At 43.7% G+C, this 16,869-nt stretch overlaps 1 protein-coding gene across 4 annotated transcripts in view; it reads left to right on the top strand.

The window, feature by feature from the left end:
• METTL16 (methyltransferase 16, RNA N6-adenosine) overlaps window positions 1-12,064 on the top strand; it is a 102,332-nt gene extending 90,268 nt beyond the window's left edge. For 2 of the 4 annotated variants that reach the window (XM_058283062.2, XM_071210429.1), the window contains exon 10: window positions 112-9,983. In XM_058283062.2, the coding sequence (XP_058139045.1) occupies window positions 112-735 (624 nt within the window). In that variant the 3' untranslated portion in view covers window positions 736-9,983. Of the gene's footprint in view, window positions 1-111; window positions 9,984-11,917 lie in introns of those variants that run through there. The other 2 variants (XM_071210430.1, XM_071210431.1) reach the window with 2 other exon arrangements.
• Window positions 12,065-16,869: the final 4,805 nt, after the last annotated feature.

Raw genomic sequence — 16,869 nt, forward strand, 5'->3', positions numbered from 1 at the left:
AAGCATACTGAATAATTACTTATAATATTTTTTCTTTTTTCTTTTTTTTAAAGTAGTTTGGAGAAGAAAAGAGAAAAGTGATTTCCTATAAAATTTTTTCCCTTTAAATAGGTCCAGCATAAACGAGTTCCCTGTGGAAAGGAGGAAGTTAGCCTTTTCCTAACAGCCATAGAAAACTCCTGGATTCATTTAAGGAGAAAGAAAAGAGAGCGAGTAAGACAATTGAGAGAAGTTCCCCGAGCACCAGAGGACGTCATCCAAGCCTTGGAAGAGAAAAAGCCCATCCCCAAAGAGTCTGACAGTAGCCAAGATTTAGCCAAGGGCCCCTGTGAGAGTGCCCTTTGTAGGCCGGCTGTACTGGAAAGCGAGTCTGCCTCTGTCGAAGGCCATTGCCCAAACCAGGATTCGCTTTCCCAAGAAGAAAACCCAGAGCCCGTGGACGATGAAAGGAGTGAGGAAAAGGGAGGGTTGGAGTTTTTGGAAAGTTGTAAAGCCTCTAGCAATGGAGCCCAGGACCCAGAGGCTTCTGAGCAGTTCAGCAATCCAGTGGCTGAAAAGGGGAAACAGCTCCAAGGCATCGCTGGACGTTATCTGTTTAAGTGTTTGATAAATGTTAAGAAGGAGGTAGATGATGCCTTAGTTGAAATGCATTGGGTTGAGGGTCAGAACAGGGATTTGATGAATCAGCTTTGTACGTATATACGTAACCAAATTTTCAGGCTTGTTGCTAGTTAAGTCTAGAGTTTTTGCACAGGTGAGAAAAGAGTCTGTAAAAACAGTTTGCTTAGGAGTGTCCAGTGGGTTGCAGGAAGAATTGTACCATTGATTTATTAGTAGCAATATGAGGAATTATCTTTAAAAACAGAAACAAATTAATACATTTTAAAATCTTCCACCACCACCTTATTTTTATTATTTTCTATTTTTTATGCTACAGGGTGTTGTAATGTGGTAGTATAGGGGAAAGAATTGTGGTTATCAGCAACAACAAAAAGCCATCAGTAAACTCATAAGGAATTTAAACCTGACCTAAGCTGGTCACAGCAGCTCTGGGTTGGTTGTCTGATGCCAAAGCAATCTGGTCTGGGTTGGGACTGCACAGAGCATCATGGTCTCTCTGCCAGCCAAGGTTGGGTGGCTCTCTCTCCTTCCAAATGCAGGCAGTCCACCAGGGCAGGCAGGCCCCGGTGCTCTCATCTCCAGTCACCCTTGAAGACCAAGCCTACTCCTAGGAGCATAGGCTTACCCTTTCTTCATGCCTGAGAAAGGAACTGGTAGGGAGAGTCAGGGAGAGAAACCCCAGTAATGCCGGAAGAAGGGCCTGCCTATGTGAGAGCACCTGTAAGGAGTCACATTCCTGGCTCCTATCTGCTTTGATGTTGCTTATTTCAGAAGCAGAATTAAGTAAGCCAGATTCTCGGAAGCGACTGAGACAGCTGAGTACAGCCCTCCTCCTACCTCCAACCTGTTGAAAGTACCATTTGTAGCAGTTTTACTGCTGTATGATTTCTGATTGTTTTGATATTTGAAGTGGTTTTTTTGACTTGTTTTTAACTTAAGAATATTTGGAATTGAAAGCTGTCGATCCTATTTGTATCTTGGGGTTGTATTTCCTTGGCTCTGGGTGGGTAAGTGGTTGGTGATAGAAATAAGAAATGGAGCAAGATAGTTTGTGCAGTAGTTATTTTAAGAAAGTCTCATCTTTTGACAGATAAGGTGTTGCTGCAAATACTGCATTTTGTGAGTTCACTTTTAATCCCCTCTACTTATCTGCTATTATAGTATTGGAGAATTCTGTCAGAGTAACCATGTTCTTAAAACGTTTCTGACTGGAATACCCAGACTCAGCAGGAATGCTTCTGGAAAAGGAATCTATTCTTTTTTTGTTCTTTTGGTATCTCAGTTACTGTCTGCTTTGTTTAACTTTCCCAACTTGATTCTGCACTGGCAGCCCAGGGTTCTGTTTAGATTAAAATCTTTGAGTACTGTCTCTTTGCCATCTGCAAAGAAGGCTGTGGGGCTGCATAGTTTAGCCACTCTTTTGAGGTGGCTGTTTGTTAGGGCACAAAACTGATGGCCTTGATTTCCCTTGGCCACAGCGAGATCAGGCCCCTCAGCAAAGATACATGAGATGTGAGTAGGACCATGTTATGCCTCCCTGACGCAGTAGAGGTAGAGCTGTGGAAGTGAACATATTAACCAGTGTTCTTCACCTCGTCCATGGACCTCTAGAAAATTCATAAACCTCCTGGAATTATATCTAAAAGCTCTATGAGCATATGTGCTTTTTTCTTGGAAGTGAGTCCATGGCTTCATAAAGAGGGCTCAGTAACCCACTGAGGATAAAGATCCACTCTTCTAGTCCAGCTCTTCTTTGGACAAGATGAAGACAGCAGTGCCCAGGATCATGCAAAGCCAAGATATAGTTCAGAGCCTTGGATTCCTCCAAGCTAGTAATTTTCTGCTGTACCTCTCAGATGATACCACCCTACTAACCTCGGATGAATATCACATTTGAAGAACATGCTGAACCCAAACCTAGTCTTCTTGATATAATTATAGGATAATTAGTTTGTTGGTTGCATTATGAAAGAGTGTCACATGCTCATTAAAGATTGGAAAAATGAAAAGTAGAAAACAAAACAAAAAGTGATTCATACTGTCAACCTTCTCTAATACACCAATACTGGTATTATTGTGTGTTTCTTTCCATTCTCTCTTTTAGCAGATGGATTTTTATGAGTGCATGGCTTTTACTTTGGTTATGATCATGCTGTTTATTCAGTTTTAGATGATCCTCTTTCATTTCATATCTAATAAGTATTTTTCCATGTTATAATAGTATATTTATTTTCACTCTTTGCCTCATTCAAAATGGATTTCAGGCACAGTATTGGCCTTTGTTTAAGTCTAGTTCTTAGGGATTCACAGAAAATACTCTTTGTAAATGGAGACACAGAAAGTGTGTTTCAGGGCCCAGGTTTAAGGCTTGGTGTCAGGGAGGAAGTTTTAGAGATGTAAGCTCATGCTCTTAGAATTTTTTAAAAAATGTGATGAGGGGAGCTTCCACAGTATTGGAAATATTAGAGCTATGTGTGCCTTCTTTGCACTTGGTTGTCTTTATTTCCTTCTCTGTGATGAATAGTGTATTTCTTAACTTAGATTTTCTAATGAGATAATATTGAAAATATTTTTAAAGGTCATCTAAAGATTGTTTTGGTTCTGTATAGATGTACTGAGTGATAGTGTACACCTCTGATATAGGGAAAGGATTTTATTGACCCTTGTATCATAATGTTGACTGATATTCTCCTTAAGTATCTGAAGATCAAGTTTTTCTTTGTTGATTGGTAAAAAATTAAGTCTTTGTTGTATTAACTTTTATTCTGGTCCCTGGCACTGACCTCTGATTTCTTAATAACTAAAGTGGGAACAGAAGTTGTGTTTGTTTTCAGAGGGAGACCAAAGCTGCCTTTGTTCTTTGGAATCTGCTATGCTTCCAACAGTTTGGTTCCTTCACTCCACAGCCTTGCCAGAGCTTTGCTCTATGTCCTAGCAGGATTGGCATTTCTGGGTTGGAGTTTTAGCTCATCTTAAGGATTCTTGTTGACTGTTTGAAACTTTAGTTTATATTTTTAAAACATAAACCTCTCTTCTTTTGATGGAAACGAAAGCTTACCCTGTGAGTGCACCAACTTTTTTTTCTTCTCATCACACCAGCTTTTAAGCTCTGATACTAAACTGCAAGGTGTGGAAAACCCCGGTCTTTTAAAAGAAGGGAGTGAATGAATTCTTAACTAGCAGCTGTAGCCCCTCATTTTACTTAAAACACTGCATTTTCCTCTGTGGCCACATGGGGGCATCTTTGGCCCTTTGATCAAGTACCTACGTTCTCCGTGGGATTCGATAAAATTATGTCCATAATCTTTTCTTGAAATATCCCACTGCTACCCAGATAAGTATTTTTATGTATACAGGTGCCTTTTTACATAAAGAAAATTTGAGAAAAAAAAACACAAAAACCTAGAAAGAAGAAAATCACCACCCAGGTCTATTGTGTCTGGCATAACCCCTTTCAACCTTTTAATGTATCTTCATGGTCCCAACTAACTTTTTTCTTTCCTTTCCATCTGTCCTGCTACTATAGAATATATCCAGGTTGGGTCAGTCTTTTGGATCAACTTTTCATTGGTATCTAGCAATGGGGATACTGGAGGGGGTGGAAATGTTTAATGACCTCAAAAGCCTTTTTACAGGAAGAGCTCTATAGAAGGATCCAGAAATAAACTGTTTTCAGTGTTCTTTTATCAGTTCTTCTCTTTGGTTTATCTGGTTGCCCAGCAAATGCATGTAACGTGTTGTTTACATGAAAAGGTAGTGAGGGCTTCTGTGTTATGTATGTATAGTGTAGGTGGGCCTGGTTTCCCATAAGGGGTGTTTCTGTTTAGAACATATAACGCACCCTGAGGTTTCCATCTACCCTTATTTTTATGGCAAGAATCAGATTTTGTGGGTGGCCAGCCCAACAGATTTGCACATTAGGAGGAGGAACACCTAGTTGGGAAAACTGAGTTGGGAGCCCTGTGGGAGAAAGAATGTCTCAGAGGTGCTGCAATCGTCTGTCCATCCGGGGGTACCTCTAGGAAAGGGACATCTTTTGGGGGGAAGTTGGTGCTTGGGAGAGATTTGTTTTGCTGAATGGGCACTAAACCAAGTAAAACCCAGAAGAGGCAAAATAGAGAGTGACTTGGCTTCTGCCTCCTGGAGCAGGGCGTTGATGTTCTTGAACCTCTCTAATAAGCCCACGTCCATACTCCTTGGTGCCAGTGCCAGCACAGTATTAGAGAGCCTTGCTTGGACTCACCCCACTAGTCGCAGGACCGCACACTCACGGCAGGGAGTCCCTGCTCTGCTCTGTACAGACATCTGGATCCTTTGCTGTGACTCACCCAAATGACTAAAACAGTGGTTTATTTTTTTTTTAATTGCTGGTTGGAACAGCTAATGCTGTGTTTTAGAACAGCTAATGCTGCCTTTTGGAGGCTGTGCTTTTACTCCGGGGGATTGTTGTGACTAAGGGGAGGCCTTGTACCTCTGAATGCCCTTTGAGGTATAGCCTATCCACCTATCTCAATTCAAACAGAAACATCAGGGACTCTAGGCTCTCTTCAGGGAAGTGGGGGATCACGAAGGTTTATTGTGAGCCAGGCAGCTGAGATAAGGAGGTGTAGACCAGAAAGTGCAGGTGGAGTTGGCAGAATTGACTTGTATGTGATGCTCTGAAGAGGCAAAAGATGTATAAGTCCAAGATACTTTTATGGCTACCCTGGAGCAAAAAATAGAGGAAAGTATGTAGATGTCACAGTTCATCAGACCTCGGTTTACACTCCAGTTCCACTCCTTACAGAGGCAGTAAATTTTGCTAAGCCTTGGTATCCTCCTAAAAGTTCAGGAATGCCTGCTTCGCAAAGTTATAGCAGTAGTTAAGTTAGAGAAATACAAAAACTTATCTGATGACAAGTTTTCAGAGTCTGGGAAGCAACCACATGATTTTGAATATTCTCCCATGATTTTCAGTGTTCCAATCCTACATTTTAGAAATACAGGAGAAGTGCATGTATAGATGGTATATACAGCTTCCAATCATGTGTTGTTCTATCCAGAGTATTAGGGCATTTGGATCAAAATATAGATAGAATGTTAAGAAGCCTGTTGCTGCTCTAACTGAAAATGTCCCCAGACCTGAATCTCAGTAGGAGAAGACCCATGCTGCTGTCAGTAAAAGTAAAGTGGAAAGTAGAACCTCTCTGTGGAAAAATCTGACTCCCGGAGTACCTTTTGGTATATGGAACTCAGCAAGGAGACATGCCAGTGACAAAGTGAACAGTTGGGAATCTGGTGAAGAATGTTGAACCTGAATGACGAAAAAGAACATGGATCCAGACATATCTGCCTTCAAGTCCAAGATCTGAAACTTATTACCTGGGTAACCTTGGTCAAGATACTTAACCTTTGTGAACCTCAGTTGCCTTATCTATAACATGGGGGTAGTAATAGGTACCTGTTTCCTAAGGTTACTCTTGAACACTGAATGGAATTCCTATGTCAGGCACTTTGCATTGTGACCAGTCAATTTCAGGTACTTATCAAATTGCAGTTAGTCTCTGTCATTGAATGAATTATGTACCCCAATTTAGACAAGTTCTTGGTCTTGATGGGCATCCCTGTGGGTATGAACCCATTGTAAGTAGGATCTCTTGAAGATGTTATTTTAGTGGACCTTAATCCTGTTTACTGGAGTCCTTCATAAACAGAAGAAATTGAGACATGGAGAAAGCCATAGGGCGGAATCACAAGCTGAAAGTCAGTGGAACCTGGAAGAGAAAGGATACCATGTGTTGGGAAAGCCAAGGAATCCAAGAATTTGTGGCTGGTCAGAACACTACTGACCCAGGGAGCCTCTGAAACCATGCAACAAATTCTGTTGTTTAAGCCAACCCATTGTATCATATTTGTAATAGCAATCTGGTAAACTAAGATAGTTCCTTCCATCCTTCCTCCCAAGTAAGGATTTGAAGAAGGCTGCTACTAGTATTCGTCCTCTTGCTTCTCTAGCTTCTATTTTCATTAATTTAAAAAATTTTAATCTTTTTTCCTTTTGTTTTTATGGAGAGGTAGAACCACTCTAAGTTGATGGTCAGCTTTACTGTAATGTGGATAGGGGTGCATGTTGGTTCTGCCATTCTCATATATAATGTTAAATAATTGGAAGCAGCTAAATAAGACATCTCCATAATGAAATATCTTGCAGCTATTAAAAATGATGTTGTAGAAACTCCTATTTGTGGAAAGATGATCATTATGAATTATGAAGAGAAAGATATGTATAATAAAACTGTATTGTCCGAGTTTATAAAACTGGTAAACTTAATCTGGTTAAAATGGCAAGTTTTATGTTATATGTATGTTATGATGACAATTGGAAACACCTGGAACAGTGCATATACAAAGAGCAGGCTTTTGAATTCACTCATCTCTTCCTATTCTTTGAGTTTTTTATTTCTGGTCAAAAAATGTTTTACCAATAGACTCGAACACAAAGGCTGAGATCTCAAAAGAGCAGGTATTAAAGGATCTTTTGACCAAGAGACCAAGAGTAAAACCCAAACCTCCATGTTATAAAGGAGGAACAGGAAACCAATATATATGTATGTGCGTGTGTATTTTTTTTAGGAGGTACTGGGGATTGAATCCAGGACCATGTACATGGGAAGCAGGTGCTCAACCACTTGAGCTACATCCCTTCCTTGCAGATTATCTAGTTTAATGTAATCCTGTGAGATGGTGTGGTGTCCCTATGTGGTAACTTAAGGAAATGGAAGCTCAGAGCATTCTAGTGGCATCCTCCCTAAGGTCATTCACAAAGCTGAACTCGGGTCCTAGAATCCAAGACTAGAATCTTACACCAAATCTCCATAAAAGGTGATTTCATGCATTTAGGATGAAAATAGACTACTAATCCCCCCCCCCCCCAAATCTGGTTGTGTCATTGTCCTTTTGGTGTGTTGCTTCACCATGCGGCTGCCTGTGCCTCTGCACACCGTGCTGGTCTGGGTCACCTTTTTTCTTTTTTTTAACCAGGAGGTTCCAGGGATTGAACCTGGGTCCTCCATGTCGTGAACGGGAGCTAAGTTGCTTGAGCCACAGTCTCTTCCCTCTAGTCTCATTTGACCCACCTCTAGGGAAGGAAACTTCAATTTGTATGACAGGATAGAAAAGAAAACATTTTTCCCCAATTTAATATTTTTAAGATATTATTTTTCAGCTTCAGATCAATAAGCAAGGTTTAGTAAGTGAAATGGCCTATAATTAGTTCTTAATTTATGCTACCAAATCTTTACAGAATTTTGCATTTGGCAGTAGTGTGGATAATTAAGTAGTTAGTGAAACCACAAAATAAAATGTCTACTGAAAGCTCATGTTGGACCAGAATCAATGTAAAGTAACTGATAATTAGCTAATGACTCTTCAACAGTACATAATTGTATAATAATGGAAGAGAGGTTTAATTTTTTAAATAGGCAGCTCCAAATATTTCACTTTCAGAACAACACAAAATTGATGTGCTTTATGGACTTGCTGGAGAAGGTAGAAGTTGTTAGAAAAGTAGCAAGTCCTTATCCCCAGGATGTGAGCTCCTGTAGATCCAGGGAAGAGCAAAGGCTGCCTGCCGTCAGCTGGAGCTATTCAGGGAGTGTGGCCCTGAAATCTAGAAACAACCGAGAGCTAGGAAATCCCCAGCTGGGGGGCTTGGCTAGTTCCAGCAGCCAATCAGCTTCCAGAAATGGCTCCTCATGCTGCTGTAGTCCAAAAAAAGAAGGATATCTAGTGAGCAGTGGTGAGCTGGAGCCCCTCCAGGGACAGGGTGAGTAAGGCCAGGGGCCTGCTTCCGAAGGCGTGATTTGGAGACTTGATGTCTCTTACTGGGAAATGGGGATTTCTGGTCTTGTCTGTTGGGTCCTCAGACATGTTTGTCCCAAGATTCCTGCCTTTGGCCGAATGTGGGTTTATTTGTGGAACTTTATAGACCACGCTCTGACCTGTATTTCATTGAGCTCTGAATGAGCACAGGACCTTTGCATTCGCAAGGGGATGCATCTCAGCATCAGTAACACTGGGGGCGAGGCAAATATTGTTAATAAGAGAAGGGAAAGAGCTCATGCCTGGGCAAAAAGACAGTAGCTTTTATTCAACTGCTGGTTATTGCAATAGGTGCCCAGGTGCCCAGTGTTGGATCTTCTGATATTTTGAAGAAAGCCAGAAATCCAAATTTTATATTAAAAAAAAAAATTGTGGAGCAGGTGTAGCTCAGTGGTTGAACACATGCTTCGCGTGTACAAGGTCCCAGGTTCAAACCCTAGTACCTCCTAAAAAAAGTTTCTGCTCTCTATCAGGTACCTTTCCACCACCAGTTGGCAGAACTCCATGTATTTGCTGCTCTCACTTTCCTGATTGTCATTCACTTCTACTTCTGCATTCTGGTTTTGTTGGCTTTCCTTTTTAGGGCTCTTCTCACCACTTAAAGGGAGAATATCAAGGATTCTATCCCTGGACCTCGTATGCTTTCATCTCTCACTCCTTGGTGACCTCATCCACTCCCTTGACTTCAGCTATACACTCCCATACATTCATGATGCCCAGATCCCCTTTCCTGGACTTCTAGCATCCACATACCTAAGACCTTTCAGTCATTTCCACCACTACCACAGGCATATCAAACTCATCTGCTCTCTATACCTGGTTCTTGTCTAATTGATCACCATCACTAAGATGTCCAGATTAGATATCGCTCTTCCTTCTCCTTCACCACCCACTACTAAAACAATTCCACCTTAGAAATATCTTCCAAATCCAGCCCAACCTCTCTATCCCTAGTGCCTGCCGCTGCCATAGTATGGTCCTCATTTCCCACCTGGTCTAGAATAGTCCCAATGATTTCTGGGTAACTTCAGAGTTAAGCAGCAGAAAGAGCAGATTCAGATATTCCTGAGGGGGGGGCAGGGAAGATGAAGAAATCTGCTTTGGGGGGTGAATTGGGAGCTTTTTAGAAGAAAGGCTAGGGTGGGAAATAGACCCACAGAGACAGGTCAAGTTAGTTGAGATGAAGTAATACGAGATCCTGAATTGGCCCTTTCTAGTAAAGCACAACCATCTAATTTTACAGAAGTAATACATTTTCAGTATGAAAAATGGAGAAGGAATAAATATTATAGTTTCTCTCTTCAAGTGGATTTGCATTCTGTTGCCTACCAGATATTTTTACATACATGTATGTTTTTAAACAGCAAATGTGGGATTATCTTGTATGTTACTGTTTTATAATCTTTTTCATTTAACAATATATTGTGATGGCTTTTTTTCTGATTATAAAACCAATATACATTTGGGGAAACTTGTGAAAATAAAAGTTACCTATACTCACACTGCCCAAAGACATCCACAGTTAATATTTTGGTGTTTTAACAACCATCTTTTCTTCACATGCTGTATTGTGAGCATTACTTCACTAAACCAATTGTTCCTATTTAGAAAACTGGATTTTCTGGATTTCACTGTTGATAATTATGTTTCAGTGAATATATTTGTATAAAAATTGTTTTTCATTTTTCTTACTGTTTTAGGATTAATGGAATAAGTGGAATTATTGAAGCAGAGAATATAACTGCTAAAGGCTCTTCATATTTATTACCAGTTTGCTCACTTAAAATGTGCTTGTTTACCTTTCCTTGAGTGCCTGTTTTCACCACATCTTTGATAGAACTAGGAGACTAATTTTTAAAGTTTCTTTACCACTTGATAGACAAGGGATTATTTCATTGTTTTAATTCATTGTTTATATGTTATATAGTATTTCATATATTCATTTATTTTGTATGTTTTAAATTTGTGTTGTGTGTTCATTTTTTTGTCTAGGGGTTTTTAATGAATTGCAAGGGCATATCTTGCTAGTATTTCTCTCCATTTTGTTTTTTTGCCTTTTCTTTTTATATAGTGATTTTGTGTTGTTTTTATAGTTAGGAGCTTTAGAGAGTTTCTGTAATCAAATCTATCACGCTATACCTTTGTATTTTCTTAGTCTGCATTTATGGTTAGAAAACCCCTTCACCATCCTGAGAGGTGAATATTGTTTACCTATATTTTATTATGACTATTTTTGGTTTTGTTTATGTTGGTGTGTGGTGTGAGATTTAGGGACTTAGCATTGTTTGACAAAGGGTTCAAAGTTGTCACAGAGTAACCCTTCAGAGAGATGACTGGTAAGCTCTAGCACTCCTTTCTGAGGTGTTTGTGATGGCGACCAGAGCAGGCAGCATATTGTACCCCAGCCCTCAGCTTGGAAACATGTGGAGAGACACAGGCTGTCACTTCGCTCCTAGGTTCTGAAGAGTGCCCTCAACACTGTCCAGGATAGATTCTCCTGATAGGCCCTTGGGCCTTGGTAGGAGACCTGGTTGTACTCACGGAGCTGAGCCCTGGATCTGTGGGATCCACCCTAGGCGATTCAGCCCATCACGGGCCACTGCCCAGGGCCCTGTACTCTCTGAGGCATGAGTTGCACATGCTGCACAGACAGCTGATCCTCCTGGGTTTTGGAGACTAGATCCTGCAGCTCTGCTTTCAGTGTGAGCTTAGATTGCTGGGACATCAGACTTCAGTCCTTTCCCTGGGGTACAGATTGTCTTCCAGCCCCTCTTTCCTGGGCGGGGCCTCCCTATCCCAACATCTCCCTACTCCGCCAGGATCCAGCCGGCTCCTGACTCACATTGCGAGACTCCACCTCTTTTTACTCATAATTTTGACCCACTCTAACTCCCATGACCTGAATTAATTTATTCTCATTAAGCTACCCCTTCCCCTGCCATCTCCCCAAGGAATCAAAAATCTTCATCCTTTTCCTTTTGCTTTTCACTTAGTCCAGCTTCCTCCTACCCAAGTTTCTGACCCACTGTTTTCCACAGCCCCACCGCTCTAGCTGCATAATTTAGCTGTCCTCTTTGGTTTCTCAGAAAAGCTCAGAGTTCGTGGCTCCTCCCTTTTTGCTTCTGAACTGCATTTCTTTCCTTATTACTCAGTGTCCACACCCAGGGCGGTTGCCTGGGTAGAAATCTGGCCCTTTCCCCCAGTCACCTTTTCAGGCCAGACATAAGCACCAGTCAGTATGGAGTGGATACCTGTACAGGCTCAGTTGGCTCTTAATTCCTTAAGAGTGGCCTGAGGCAGAACAGTGCCCCTTGAAGTCAGCTGAGCCCCTGGATCCTGTGCCTGATTCTCTTTCCTTGCCTTCTCAGACATCGGCCAAGCTTGCTTACTAGGCACCACTAAGCAAAGTTAATGATTATTCTTGTCTTTTAACCAGGACGTGAGGAGTCATTTCCCCATCATCACCCGTTTCCGTGAGGATTTCAAGAGCTCTGAACCCCAGGCAGGGCTGTCCCAGATGGTCATGGGGAAGGACTAGGCCGCTTGTCATTCCAGCTGACAATACGCAGCTTTGTGACCTTGGATAAGGTATTTTCTCTTAGATGATCTCAAGTCTTCCAGCTATGACATTGTTTGAGACAATGGAGAAGGGAAGACAGACACATGAATGGGAAGCTGGAACGTAATCGTTCCTGTGTTTTGGGTTCAGGAGTGGTCCTCTGACAACAATCGGGGTGAGGAAAATAGGTGAAGACATCCTTGGAAATTTCTGACTCTGGGGAAAGCCTACTTCACCAATGATTGAATGGGTACCCTACAGGATACAGTTCTGTCCAAGTAATTCATCAGCCAGGCTGGGCTGGTAAGAGTCAGGTCAGGTGGCTAACCCAGTCTTAAATCCACTTAGTTTCTTCTTATCCCTTCTGAGAAAAACAGAATTACCCCAAACCTAGCCTTCTAAAATGAGTATACCCTTATGGGTCTTTAGATACTTGTATTGCCTCTCACGCTGCGTCCAGCATGGTGGTAGGGAGCAAAACTAACCTTTTCCAGGCGGTACTGAGGAGTTGAGTTCTAGTTGTGACCTTTTACCCCACTGTGTTACCAAAAATCACCTGGCGTTGGCTACAAGGATAACTAGCCCAGTGCCTGGCACATGTCAAGCACAGGATAAATATTTGTTAAATGAATGTCATCTGGTATGTCCCTGGTGTCCTAGTCTCCTGTCCCTCCTCTTCATCCCACCGCTGACTTTCTGTCTTTGGTCTTCTTTCAGTTACAATAAGTGAAAAACTCCATAAAACCAGTTGCAAAAAACAAGAATTCAAGCCTGACAGGTTTGGGCATCTTCTGGGACCTAATGTAAATATCTTTACTTTTGGCTTCACATGCTTTCCCTCATCTCATTACTTATGCTTTGGAGAGGTTACAGAATTGATTTTCATACTTCTTGGGATTGTATGTGTAAGGTTTTTTGTTTTTGTTTTTGAAGTACTGGGCTGGGGATTAGACCCGAGACCCAAGACCTCGTCTGTGGGAAGCTGAAGCTCACCACTGAGCCACATTGGTTCCCCTGAATTTTTGTTTTGTTTTGTTTTTAGGAGGCACCAGGAACGGAACCTGACACCTCCCATGTGAAAAGCAGGCACTCAGCTGCTTGAGCCACATCTGCTTCCCTGTAGTGCTTTTTTTTTTAATGTCTTTTTTTTTTAAGATTTTTTATTTATTTCTCTCTCACCCCCGCCCCCCAGGTTGTCTGCTCTCTCTGTCCATTTGCTGTGTGTTCTTCTGTGTCCGCTTGCATTTTTGTCAGTGGCACTGGGAATCTGTGTCTCTCTTTGTTGTGTCATATTGCTGCATCATCTCTCCATGTGTGTGGCACCACTCCTGGGCAGGCTGCACTTTTCTTGCGCGGGGCAGCTCTCCTGATGGGGCACACTCCTTGCGCGTGGGGCTCCCCTATGCGGGGGACACCCCTGCATGGCAGGGCACTCCTTGCGCGCATTAGCACTGCGCTGGACCACCTCACCACATGGGGCCCGGGGTTTGAACCGCAGACCTCCCATGTGGTAGGCAGACGCTCTATCGGTTGAGCCAAATCCACTTTCCTGTAGTGCTTTTTTGAGGTAAGTGGTGTGAGGATAGGAAGACAGTCTCATTAGGGGGCTGTCTCTGGCTCAGCATATTAAAAAATTGGGGAACATGAGGTAATTTGAACTGGACATTGCAGTGCACAAGACTGTTTTAAGGGGAAGTTTGAGAAAAATCCTCATGAGAAAGCACACAGTGATGGGTGGCCCACATTTCCTTGGGTACTAAGCATCTAAAAGCCATAAATAAACTTTTAGGAGCAACTTTCTGGAGATGGTTGGCCTTTCAGCTCATTCCCAAAACATGCGCTACCTTTCTGCTGAAATACCAAAAGGACTTCTTTTCCCTTTCCCTTGAGTGAATAAAACAATTGCCATTTTCTACCCCAGCTCCACCCTTGTAGAACAGGAAGCTGGGGCTAAAATGTTAACTAACCCTCCTTCTTCATTCCTCTTAGACTTGTATCTTCCACCCTCATTGTCCATTCCTCATTTGAGGAGAACTTGATGAGAAATTGTTTGATCATTTTTAGGCTCCTGTAGGCAACAACAGGCCTGGGGTGGGGGTGGGGGGCAGGGAAAGGGGGGAGCCTTCTCTTTAAACTCTTACTTTTGCCTAACATTCCCTGGCTGCTGTCCCCACATGACCCAAATAAACAGATGATCATGTGAAGCCAGTAAGGCTGTTTGTTTTAAATAGCAAGCATCTCTACTAAGCTCTGGAGCAGATGGAGTATTGGGGACAAGGGAGAGACCAGCATTCGTCTGTGTTCACCCCAGTTTTATCTCCTGCTTCCACATCCCTGAAGGAAATGTTTCTTCAGAATCCTGCATTTCAGGATTAATGGGATGGAGCTGGTCCATGACTAGAAAAGGAAGAAAAATTGGACTTCAGCCCCCAGAAGACAATCCAGGGCTATATGAATACCATTGACCACCTGAGGAAGGCAGAAGGGTAGCTGGATGTAGCTTTAGGAGCATCCTGGCCCACTGGGCTGAATGCTACAGTGCCGGCCCCAAACAAAACGAAAATTTGGTGAACTGCATTATTTCAGGTCACTTTCTATCTCTCTCTCTCTCTCTCTCTCCCTCTCCCTCTTCACACACACACACACACACACACACACACACACACACAGACTTCCTCTTCGGGTTTTTTATTTTCCATTCTTCCTATATATTGCCTCTAAATTTCTCATTTTCTCTTGGAGTGCAGACTGTGCCAGGCCCAACCACGTTGGTGGCAGATGACAGGTTTAAAGGAGGCAGTGTCAGGGTCAGCACAGATCTATCCCTTCCAGGAAAAGGGCACTCATCTTAGGCGGAAGCACTAGGCAGGCTGTTATGCTCTAATCTCCCTTTGCTTTCCACTTCTGTCATAAGTAAAGTTAGTGCTACCCAGGGCAATTTGTGTTAATGACCTCTTCATGCTCAGTTACTTGCCGCTGGGACATTAGATCTGCGAGGTCAGAGCCCCTCCAGATTGGTTCTGGCAGACATTCCCCTTTTTCCCATTCTCTAGATTCCTCATTTCCATAACCATCTCTGCAGGTTTCCTTTCTCTAGGATGCACTGCACCTTCAAAGGAAAGGGGCAAAATCAGCAAGCATGTATTCGTCCTAGCTTTCTGTGTGTTTAGCTGTCTTCCAGCTAATCTCTGAAATAGGAACATACCCCGAGTATCCAGTGAATGGATTGGCAGGGTGACCTGTCACTCAGGTGTCCTTGTAAAGGTTTGCTATCTGGTTTTGTGTGATGGTGAAGCCCAGGTCACAGTGTTCTGAATCCATCAGCTTTGCCTCACTCTGCTTGGAAAGGATAACACCGCTCTCGTGGTCTCTCTGGGGCCAGGAATGGAGGTCCCCTTAGGCCTGGCATTGGGAGAGTGGAACTGGATGTGTTCCAGGGGCCCCAAATGTGCCTTCAGCCAGCCTGTGTCTCAGTACCAATTGTACCAGTGGAATTTGTGGGACCTCCATTAAAGAAGTATGATTGGATTATTTGTGAAGGAGTTGACACAATGACAATGTCAGAGCCCTTCCTTGCAGGCATTTTGATTTCCTCCTTGGCTTTTCCCTAAATGGGGCCCTGCCCTAGAACTGGCTCCAAAAAGTCATCCATGGAGTTGAGAACAAATAGACCGGGCAAGAAGCACTTCTCAGTCTTTTCAAGATCCTCGGTCTAGCCTGACCCTAGCTCATATCAGCCACTTTGTCCCTGCTCTGAGATGGGACTGGAATACTGAGTGACCTTAGGCCCATCTCCGTTCCTGGTCTCAGTTTCATTTTATGTAAAGGGAAAAGATTTGGGCAAGCTGGAAACTTAAAAGTCTTAAGTTTCTGATTGTACCTCGCCCTTTCCCAAACCCTAGTGCCAGGAAGAGGCGGGCAAGCGCGCCAGCCAGTGCTCCCCGCTTTCCCGGCGAGCGCGATTATTGCCAGACTGCACGGCCCCGCCCGCGGCCTCAGTCGCCCAGCCACTGGGCGTGAGGGCCGGGCTTCCGCCCTCCGCGTTGTTGTTCGCGATTGCGGCCACGCCCCCTTGCCCTGGGCTGTGGACGCTTAGCAGGAGCCTTCCCGGTCCGGGCCGCAGAGCAAAGGGCGTCCTCGGGTGGCACAGTCCGAGTCTCCACCCATATCAGACACGCGTGGACAAAGACAATTTTTAGGGGAAGGAATGAGAAAGACTGGGTTTTAAAGGAGAGTAGTGAAGAGTAAAGGGTAGGCCCGGGTACGATTGCGGGATTCCCTTCGTCCCACCCTCCGTCCCACAGTGGCCTCAATCTGCACCCGCGAATGTGACCCTGAAGACACTGGCCCTTTAAACAGAAGGCTGGCGGCGCGGGGTGTCCATGTGGAGCTGCTCCATGCCGTGTTGTCCTGCCCGCCCATTGGCCTGCGGCCCGGTGACGTCGCCTAATAGGATGCGAACGCACTGCGGGGGGAGGAACGGAGGCAAAACGCGGAACCGGATCGCCAAACCGTTCCCTCTGCCTGTTCTCTGACGGTCTCCAGCCGTCAGCTCCGCCCAGGGGCGGATCCCGGAGGAATTGTGACAGGCGTGTGGTTGCGGGATTTGGGTCACGTGGGGGTGGGGAGCGGAGACCCAGGGATCAGGCCACTCTACCATCCTGAGGTTTTCCCGACCTGGAATATATTTATTTGAGCTAACTTAAGCCTTGGATTTTGCACTCTCCCGACCCTCCAGCAGGGCAAATTTCGGCGTGAATGACCCAAACACCCAGGCCTTGCTCAACTTGTGGCTCTCGACCGGGGCGGGGCGAGGCGGGAAAGCGGCT

Source organism: Dasypus novemcinctus, chromosome 21 (genome assembly GCF_030445035.2).
Source record: "Dasypus novemcinctus isolate mDasNov1 chromosome 21, mDasNov1.1.hap2, whole genome shotgun sequence".
NCBI classification, from domain to species: Eukaryota; Metazoa; Chordata; class Mammalia; order Cingulata; family Dasypodidae; genus Dasypus; species Dasypus novemcinctus.